We start from the raw sequence: 10,941 nt of genomic DNA, 5'->3' as shown, positions 1-10,941 counted from the left end.
AGCCCACCGTCTCCCGCTCGAGTGCTGAGGCCGAGTACCGTGTCGTCGCCAATGTTGTTGCCGAGACATGTTGGCTCCATCAGCTACTTGGTGAACTTCGGTTTCCAATCCCGAAAGCTACAGTGGTTTTTTATGATAATGTTTCGGCCACCTACCTCACGGCCAACCCAGTGCAGCACAAGCGCATCAAGCATATTGAACTTGATGTTCCCTTCGTCCGCGAGAAGGTATAGTTGGGTTAGCTTCGTGTTCTTCATGTACCGATCATCCAACAGTTTGCCAACATTATGACCAAGGGGCTTCCGACCGCCGCATTTCAGGAGTTTCGTTCTAGTCTTTGCGTCGGCGTCGTCTTTGCATCGCCGACGCCGACGCTTCAACTGCGGGGGGTGTTGAACGTGACATATCTTGTATTGCTATTCCTATCTTCTCTAGCCTTGTATAGCTGACTTCTAGAGATATGGTAGGATTAGTTTCCTTGTCACGCAAGACATCCTGTGTATATATTGTAACCTACCCCATGGAATACAATGAGTTGGATCCTACACCTTTCTACATTTGCGAGAACTTCGTTTAGTAATTTGAACTACCATAAGAAAGATCAATATTGTCTGAAAGTGTTCGTTCGCTCTGTTTGCTTGTTAGTTCAAATGCACCCATGATGAACAATAAAATCAGAAAAATATAATAAACAAAAATTTGGAAAACTGTTTTTTTTTTCAAAAAACATTGACGAACTGTCTATGTACATGCATTTTTTTGTGAATAGAAAACATCCCTAATGTTCAGGGAAACAAAAAAATGCTCCAAAATGCTTTCGAAAATATATATTGGAGCATCGGTTTGTTTTACTTAGAGCATTTAGGATTTTTTTTTCTTCACAAAAGAATACATATGTAGACAATTTATCAATGTTCGTTGCCAAAATAATTCAGAATTTTAACATCTTCTACTATTTTTTCATTTTATTGTTCATGAAGGAGCATTTCAGCTCACAAGCAGAAACTAGAACAATACCGCGCTTCCAGCTATAGAATCGTTGAATCAAAGGCCAGGGTTGGCTACCATGGAAGAAAAGAAAGTGGATTCAATACCAACAACTCAAGAAGAAACAATTGGTCGGGATCGTCTTCCTTTACTTGATCCGCATCAGACTAATTCTTCTTATCATAGTTGTTAAAGAAACTTCCCTTGCTAAAATTACTTTTGGAAAAGAAATCTAGCCAATGACTACGCGAGCTAAAATCAAGATCTTGATGAACGAAATTTCAGAAGAAAAAAAGAAGATCTCAATCAACGAATAGGTGTGTGCTTAGATTGTAGGTGTACCCTTACTGGAGCAAGATTCTAGTCCCTCCGTTCGGAAATAAGTGACACTATTTTAGTTCAAATTTGAAAATAAGTGAAGCTGTTTTAGTTCAAATATGAGCACTGTTTTAGTTCAAAATTGAACTAATTTGAACTAAAACAACGTCACTTATTTCCGGATGGAGGTAATAGCATTTTTGCAATGTTGGGACAGGATTTGTTGAGTAACATTCCCTCTCAAATAATCAAATGAGTAGCTGCAGGGCACGAGTGGTAAGTTATCTCAAAACATATCAAAAAAATAATCAAATGAATATAGTTGTTTGGTTTGAGGCCCTTATAACCTCCAACATTGTCAGCACTCGCGCTAGCAAAATTGTTTGGAACAACCAGACCTTCCTACTGGAACTTAGGCCAAATGTTGGCTGCTACATTGATCTTATGTGTAGTACTACCAAATGTTGTAAGTAAACAAAAAAATTGTTTGGTTCACAGCGATCACTAACCAAACAGCTTATGCGCACACAATCTGATCAATATCTTTTCAGGATCAACAAAGCTACATTTTATTAAGGTATAAGCGCAATGTTCAAGGAACAAAAGTTCATGTAGAACCAGAGCAAATCGTATCTTCTCTGACTCTTCCATTAAGTAACAAAGATACCCAAATAAACTGTACGCAAGAACACAACTTTATTATTTTTCAGTGTTCTACAATTAAAAGTAATAAAACGCAACCCCTATCATCAGTAACATTTACCAGAGCACAACTTCAACAACAATAGGAGTTAAAGGCTCAACTTATATAGCAGCTGCTGGCTTCTTCTTTGGTGGTGGATTCCCCCCGGCAAGCAACACGTACGAGTAGAAGCAGATCATCAAGACACTGGCGACAAGGGAAGTTGTAAGGAGGACAGTAGTGTGCAATGAGCAGCTGAAACACGATAAAGAGACAATCGAGAACTACCTGAGCGCAGTATAAAAGCCCCAGGGAAGCAGCTTCTTTGTCTGTGCAAACAGAGTCAATTGATCAGAATAAGATTCGGACTCGCCAAATTTTTACAGCAAAGTGGCAGTGTCACTTACTGTGGCATACGCCTGGCAGTGCTTCCATGCTACAGCAGCAGCAACAGCTACAAATAATGAACAGAGGAGGTTAATTACCGCGGGGGCTTTCCCCACAATGTGGCACTTCTATTTGGTATAGTGGTAGATTACTAGGGTCCAGGATCAAATATTTATATAAATACCGATATTGACTGTTCAGACATGCATGTCATTGTTAATCCGAGGTTATTGGGATGTAGGTAAGGGAATCAAAATACCTGCTTGTGCCAGTATAAATGGCAAGCTGGACTTTCCACTCCTCCAACCCTTAAGACTAAGCACGGCAAGTCCCAATATAGCAAGACCAGGTGCAACGCCAAAAGTAAGACTTACAGGACTCCTCCAAAATAGAAATCCAACAAGGCCCATGGAAAATAATAATCCACCTGAAATAGGGAAATTGTAATCAGTACTCAAGCAAATCCAGATGCGCAAAGATCAGTCCAATGAGGTGTCAGATGAGGATAACATAACACAAGAGAATTTAGCAGCTTTCACAAAACATGATATATTAGTATGTTACAACAGTTCGAGCCATTCTACTGAGTGCTTGGAAGGGCTAACCAAAATAACCGAGTTACAACACTCAAGTAGACTAACTTGTCATCTGAGCTGCAAATCACTTTATTAAAAAAAATGCAAATCACATCAAACTTGGCTAAAAAGAAAGTTGGTATCATTACCAAAAGGGATCCCTAGGCAGAAATCATGTATTATAGCACTCTTATGTGGCGGAGCAACTTCCTGGTCTATATTTATCTCTTCACTAGCAGTCACCACAGCGGTTGGCTCGGGAACTTCATCTTCTGTATCCTCAGGAGCAGTGGCATGATCAATGGGAGTGCTAGTACATTTTGACTTCATGCACATTGTAGTCAATGACTGCAAGGCGATAAGCTACACCGTCAAATGAGGAAAAGGTCTCCGCAGAGATTAGTTCGAATTTGGACGAAAATAAATACTAGTCGGCAAAATGTGCCAGAGCATGTCTAGAAAGGAGTAATGTTAAGTTACTCGAATAGGAGAACTGAAATACAATTCACAGGGTGAAACTTAAGATTGTTTTGATCAGCAATATGCTCCTCAAAGACCATAAGTAACATGGCAATGTCATGCAAAACATTTCACAGCTATCTTAGCATGGAGAGAGGTGATATTTTCTAAAGCTTTGATCTCAACCAAAATGACATTTGCCTGGGTGGAACCAGACAATATATATAGGAATCCAGCAAGATACAGCAACTTAAGGTCAGCGGTTTATACTTCAGATACATACTGAACTGTTCCATAACTACACCCCTTTTAGAGTTAACTCCTATAAGTTAATGTCTTGTGGCTAAACACTATCCACCAACATTTTCTGCCACCCAACCCTTAATTAAGTGATGCTGAAAGCTCAAGATCAATCGGTACTACTTTTCGAAGGCAAGTCCATCTAAAGCCTCTGCCCTGATGTACTTCTAAGGGTGGTTGGCCAGCATGTACCCCCACTTTCATAATTAAACCCGCTTGAGTATGCCGATAAAGAATGCCAGCAAAAACCAGTTTGCCCATCCATCCAGGAACACTCACATTTCTGATTTTCTGAAATTCATGTACAAATAATTGCCGTGGTGTTATATGCTCTTCTTTAAGTGCCAATTTCGAGCATCCCATTTTTAAAAAATCCAGCAAGATGTCTTTCCACTCCCTAAAGCATTGCTTAGACGAGAACAGTTCCCATTTAGTTCCGCCAAGAAAACATACGACACTCTCTGCAAAAGCAGCCTGCAGCCACTCTCCTACGTAATTTTTACAGTATATATCACGACCATCGAAGCACCGAAAATTCTAGAATCTAGATCCAGGCAGCGGCAGGGCCAAACACGGGAGAAGAGCGAGGACCCACCTCCCTGGTGACACTGGCGGAAAGGCCACTGAAGGCTCCCCTCCGACGAAGAGACGCTGCCGGGAGCCTGGACGTGGCGAGCGGCGCGAAGCGGAGGATGGCGCCGGAGGGAGCCCGCCACCTCCTCGCCGTCCCCGGCACCGCCGATCCGCGGAGCTGGGTCGCCGCCATGGGAACTCGCGCGTAGGGTCTGGGGATCTCTCGGAGCTCGGGGGAGAGGAGGGGAATGGCGTGTGCTTGGTCTCGGTGGAGGCCGGTGGTGCGAAGGGGGGAGGTGGAGGAGGAGGGAGTCGTTGGCCACTCGCCTACTCCTCCTGCCTGCCTGTTCTTCTCGGCGGCGCGACTCGACTGGGGCAACTGGCAAGCAAGTCGCACGTGGGAAACGGAAGGGAGCGAAGCGAAGTGCTGTACTGTACGCTATGGATGGAGACCGGCTGCACCTTCTCGGACCGAATTTAGACACGCTGCATTGCCTGTAGGGATGCAAATGCGGATCCAGCTAGGCCAGCATAACGTGATAACTTTTGCCCAGTCCTACGTGGCACTAGAAACATGCCAAGATTCGTGCGCTCACAAATGGATGCGGATCCACGCGTGTGGGCAAGATGCAATCACCCACACATGTGGGCGTTAACATTTCCGATAAGTGTCACACATGTGGGCGTTAGGGAGTCCGCCCACACATTTTGTGTGGTGTATAAAAGGAACAGCCCACACACCTACGTGTGGGCAAAATAATTAGCGCCCACACGCCTTTTTTCCCCTCCCGATCCCTCTCACACGCGTGCGTGTGGGCGAAGTTGATAACGCCCACACGTCCGTATGTCAGGCCTCGTACCTCCTGGTCCCGCACGCCACGCGTGACGGTCACCGCGCGCCCGCAGTTGCCATGGTCCAGACCCTCGTCCATGTTCGTTTAATTGCGGTTGCCATGTCGCTGAACTACGGTTGTCATGTTGGACAACTGCAGTTGCCATGGTTGCTCAACTGCAGTTGCCATGTATGGTCTGATCTAATGTAGTTGCCATGATTTCATAACTTTAGAAGTTGCCACATACTAACACTAGGCAGTTGAGAGAGTTGCCATGTGCTCACAAGCATGCTAGGGCAGTTGCCATGTAAAAAAGAAGAGTTGCCATCTGCTTACGTGCACGTTAGGGCAGTTGCCATGTACATGCACGTTAGGGCAGTTGCCATGTACCATGCAAAAACATATGGCAACTCGGTAAAAGAGAGTTGACATCTGCTTATGTGCACACTAGGCAGTTACCGTGTACCCTACAAAACACATGGCAAACTCGGGAAAAAAAAGAGTTGCCACCTGCTTATAAAAGCACACTAGGGGCAGTTGCCATGTGCAGTGCAAAAACACATGGCAACTAGCAGTTTGGGTGTGGGAGAGAAGAAGGGCGTGTGGGTAAGATGCTAAATACCCACACACTAGCCCTTGTGTGTGCGTGCAAAGTGGCGTGTGGGCGAACTGCTGAACGCCCACACACCAGCCCCTCATGTGTGGTGAAACGGCCGTGTGAGCGACCGACTGAACGCCCACACACCAGACCAATCCTACGTGACACTAGAAACATGCCAAGATTCGTGCGCTCACGAACGGACGCGGATCCACGCGTGTGGGCAAGATACAAACGCTCACACGTGTGAGCGTTAACATTTCCGCTTTTTTAAACCTTGATAACCTCTCCATTCTTAAAGGAAGTGAGTAGTCTCGCATCACCGACTTAGTTTCGCCCTACCTCCCACCATCCGGTCCGCGCTGATTTTTTTCCCTCCCACTAAAACCAAATAAATTCGTCTGACCTTTCTTGTTCATCTTCTCGTGCTTGCTTTGGCAGGTGTCGATTCAATTCAATCACGTAAGTATTAGCTAATTAAAAATTCAACGACCACATCATATGTGTGAGATCATCTTCCTAAAAGACAAAATTAGAAATTCCACAATGACAAATCATTAATCTCACACAGTATGCCATTTATTGTCTATCATTATCTCTACTATTAAATCACAATCACAACTTTTCTAATATAACAAATATCTCATATATTTTCTTATCTTACCAAATTACAACAAAAGTCTTTCGTCTCACTACTTACCAATTTACAACAAAAATTGAAATTTTTGATTCAATTCCTAATTATGTGCAACGGCGAGCCCTCAAATAAAAAAAACACCTCCCCGCTTTCATTCTCATCTTACGACCCCCCTCCCCCCCCAAACACAAAACCAACAACAAAACAAAGCTAAAAGAAAAAACGGTTGTGTCAAATCAGACCTACGCACATACCATCCGTTGAGGGGGGAAAACATGCACAATCGGCTTGCCCGATCGCCTTCCTCTTCTCTCTTCTCTCTCATCGCTACAGTCCTCATGTACTATCCAGTGCGACAAGAGATGAGATGGACCTGCCGATGCGAGGTCGAGCTTCACAAAATTGGCTGGATCGACCTCACTATGTACGAGAGCCTCCAAACTTCGGGGGTTTCCTGCTCGCGTAGGAGCTTCACGGTGACGTCATCAAGCACGAGCACTGGAGGAGATCGATCAATCGACGAATGGGGTTGTTGGGCCCCCTTTTATTGAAACAAAAAATAAAAACTTACTTGTCTACTTTATTCGCGTGGGTGCTTATTTTCGATCGGTTAGCTCGACCGTAGTGATGATCAAGGTGGTGCAAACACACCGAGACCATAGCTTCTGGCATTCACGATGATGCCTTCTCCTGCATAGTTCTTCATTTTTTTCCTGGGGAAATGTCTCACAAAAGGATCTTTAGCTGGTAAATCAAATCTCACATTCCCCTCAAATACGTTTATCACAATTTTTATAGTCCTTAGAAAAGGTCTGCCAAGAATTATAGGAGCAATTGGATCCTCAGGCATATCTACTATCGCAAGATCAATCATGACAGGGCAATCATTAATTTGAACTATAACATCATGCTTAATGCCTACTACCTGAGTAAAAGTAGAGTTAGCCATATTCAAAATGATCTCGGTATTAGCATAAGGACCGAGATTGAGACTATCAAAAACAAATTTGGGGATAGTGGAAACACTCGCCCCTATATCACATAAAGCATTGAATTATTCAATCCTATCTCAATCTCTATAGTGGGTTCATGTAACGCCCCGAGACCGACGCTTCAGACGCCTTCCATGTTTTGTGTGTCAGTCGTGTTATTTATTTATTCGTCGCATTCATCATGTCATCATGTGCATTGCATCCTCATGTTTTTAAAACTTGCATCCGTCCCGGCCTCTCCATTCCTTCCGTTGTCCGTTCTGAGCCCAAACATACTTGCACGCGTGATACGTCTCCAACGTATCTATAATTTTTGATTGTTCCATGCTATTATATTATCAACCTTGGGTGTTTTATATGCATTTATATGCTATTTTATATGATTTTTGGGACTAACCTATTAACCTAGAGCCCAGTGCCAGTTTCTGTTTTTTCCTTGTTTTAGAGTATCGCAGAAAAGGAAAATCAAACGGAGTCCAATTGACCTGAAACTTCACGGAACTTATTTTTGGACCAAAAGAAGCCCACGGAGTATCGGAGATGGGACAGAAGAGTCCCAGGCCGCCCATGAGGGTGGGGGCGCGCCCACCCCCTGGGCGCGCCCCCTGCCTCGTGGACAGCCCGGAGATCCACCGACGTACTTCTTCCTCCTATATATATTCATATACCCTAAAAAGATCAGGGTGTAGAATAGAATCGGGAGTTCCGCCGCCAGAAGCCTCCGAAGCCACCGAAAACCAATCTAGACCCATTCCCGCACCCTGCCGGAGGGGGGAATCCCTCTCCGGTGGTTATCTTCATCATCCCAGCGCTCTCCATGATGATGAGGGAGTAGTTCACCCTCGGGGCTGAGGGTATGTACCAGTAGCTATGTGTTTGATCTCTCTCTCTCTCTCTCTCTCTCTCGTGTTCTTGAGGTGATACAATCTTGATGTATCGCGAGCTTTGCTATTATAGTTGGATCTTATGATGTTTCTCCCCCTCTACTCTCTTGTAATGGATTGAGTTTTCCCTTTGAAGTTATCTTATCGGATTGAGTCTTTAAGGATTTGAGAACACTTGATGTATGTCTTGCGTGGGATACCCGTGGTGACAATGGGGTATTCTATTGATCCACTTGATGTATGTTTTGGTGATCAACTTGCGGGTTCCGCCCATGAACCTATGCATAGGGGTTGCCACACGTTTTCGTCTTGACTCTCCGGTAGAAACTTTGGGGCACTCTTTGAAGTACTTTCTGTTGGTTTGAATAGATGAATCTGAGATTGTGTGATGCATATCGTATAATCATACCCACGGATACTTGAGGTGACATTGGAGTATCTAGGTGACATTAGGGTTTTGGTTGATTTGTGTCTTAAGGTGTTATTCTAGTATGAACTCTATGATAGATTGAACGGAAAGAATAGCTTCATGTTATTTTAGTCCGCACTCTTGAATAGATCGATCAGAAAGGATAACTTTGAGGTGGTTTCGTACCCTACCATAATCTCTTCGTTTGTTCTCCGCTATTAGTGACTTTGGAGTGACTCTTTGTTGCATGTTGAGGGATAGTTATATGATCCAATTATGTTATTATTGTTGAGAGAACTTGCACTAGTGAAAGTATGAACCCTAGGCCTTGTTTCAACGCATTGCAATACCGTTTATGCTCACTTTTATCATTAGTTACCTTTCTGTTTTTATATTTTTCATATTACAAAAACCATTATCTACTATCCATATTGCACTTGTATCACCATCTCTTCGCCGAACTAGTGCACCTATACAATTTACCATTGTATTGGGTGTGTTGGGGACACAAGAGACTCTTTGTTATTTGGTTGCAAGGTTGCTTGAGAGAGACCATCTTCATCCTACGCCTCCTATGGATTGATAAACCTTAGGTCATCCACTTGAGGTAAATTTGCTACTGTCCTACATACCTCTGCACTTGGAGGCCCAACAACGTCTACAAGAAGAAGATTGTGTAGTAGACATCAACGCGTTCGCGGCACCTCTAAAATATTATTTTATAAGTGGCCGGAAAATGTTCTCAGAATGGGATGAGAGTTGGTGTGCGATCTTGTTATGTTGTCAGTAGGCCGCCTGCCATGTCTCATCGCATTCGGAGTTTGTTTGATGCCCCAACAGATAACTATAGAGACAATATAGTCGGTCAAATCGTCAGACGTTTTCGGTCTTCGGAAACCCGTGTCGGGCTGCCAACTCTTCTCTCTTCTGAGCCTAGACCATCTACACAACCCATTTAGCCCACCTACCTACCCCCCTCCGCTCCGGTCCATTCGATGGCGATCGAACGGCTCCGAAACGGCCTCAAACCCACCAAACCCTAGCCCCTACCCTATTTAAGCAGCCATACATGTCATTTTCGGCTTCTCCTTCCTCCCTCCTCGAAATCTGCGCCCCAATCATTAGATCCGTCGCCGCTCGCCTCCGTTTCCGTGCCCAGCCAGCCCACCGCCGCCAAGTGTCGCCGCCCCGTTCGCTATGCCGCCGCCTGGCCGCTACCTCCTCCAACCCGCACGTGCCACGCGTCCTCCTGCCTCCCCGCACCGCCGCGGCCCTGCAGGCCCACGGGGAGCCCGACCCGGGCCACGCCCGCGTCCCTCGCGCTCCCGAGCCGCTCCCCGTGAGATGCACGACCCCTCCACCTGGAGTTCGTCGCCCCGCCGCCAGAGGTCCCCGCCACCCCGCCGCAGACCTTCCCCGGCCAGATCTGGAAGGATCCGCCGGATCTCGGCCCTACCGACGACCGCCGCTGCTTGCGCCCGACCTCCCCGTCACCTCTGCTTGTGCCTCCTCGCCGAAGCCACCATGGTCACCCTCAAGCTCTCCGGCATGCCTCCACCCACCGGATCCAGGCCGAAGCTGCCCAGATCCGGTCGCCCACCGCCGGGATCCACCCGTTCCCCAGCCTCCCCGCTGCCTTCGGCCCTTGCTGTCGCCGGAGAGCCCATCCACCGCCGCCCTGCTTCCTGCAGTGGCCGGACGCGCGGAGGATGTCGCCTCCGCGTTGGTTGCACGTGGGCCGGCTGTCGGTGTCAAAACCGTCTGATTCCTCCAAACAGGGGAACTCCCTGAGGAGTAGGAAGAATCAGAGAAAGTAGCCTGTCGGTCTGCCATGTATCAGTTCGTCGATTACGTCCTGTACAGAAAGAGACCAAATGGTGTGGAGTTGAATTGCATTCCCCGGGAGGAAGGACTGGAGCTGTTGGCGGAGATACATGGAGGCATATGTGGCTCCCACGTAGGGTCGAGGGCCCTTGCCGACAAGGCATTCCAGCAAGGTTTCTTCTGGCCCACTACCCTCCAGGATGCAACGACACTAGTAACCAAGTGTGAAGCATGTCAGTTCCATTCGAAGAAGCTTCATCAACCAGCTCAAGCCCTTCAAATGATTCCTCTCTCCTGGCCATTTTCGGTCTGGGGGCTCGACATACTGGGCCCCTTCCCCCCCAGTGCCGGGGACTTTGAGTACTTGTATGTTATAATTGACAAGTTCACAAAGTGGTCGGAGGTGGAAGCAGTAAGGAAGGTGACGGTGCGATCAACCGTCAAATTCTTCAAGGGGCTAGTCTACCATTTTGGTGTGCCAAA

General features: G+C 46.2%; 1 protein-coding gene across 1 annotated transcript; it reads right to left on the bottom strand.

Annotated features, from left to right (window-relative positions):
• Positions 1-1,982: 1,982 nt before the first annotated feature.
• Positions 1,983-4,685, bottom strand: LOC125522419 (protein FATTY ACID EXPORT 1, chloroplastic-like). The gene is made up of 6 exons (XM_048687484.1): positions 4,304-4,685; positions 3,099-3,297; positions 2,634-2,801; positions 2,395-2,441; positions 2,276-2,316; positions 1,983-2,194 (listed from the first exon to the last, which is right to left on the bottom strand). The coding sequence occupies exons 1-6, from the start codon at positions 4,472-4,474 to the stop codon at positions 2,110-2,112; spliced, it is 711 nt and encodes a 236-aa protein (XP_048543441.1). The 5' UTR covers positions 4,475-4,685; the 3' UTR covers positions 1,983-2,109.
• Between the last annotated feature and the right edge of the window lie 6,256 nt (positions 4,686-10,941).

Source organism: Triticum urartu, chromosome 7, assembly GCF_003073215.2.
Source record: "Triticum urartu cultivar G1812 chromosome 7, Tu2.1, whole genome shotgun sequence".
Classification (NCBI taxonomy): Eukaryota; Viridiplantae; Streptophyta; class Magnoliopsida; order Poales; family Poaceae; genus Triticum; species Triticum urartu.
The sequence above is the reverse complement of the archived record's forward strand: the minus strand, read 5'-3'. Positions and strand labels throughout refer to the sequence as shown.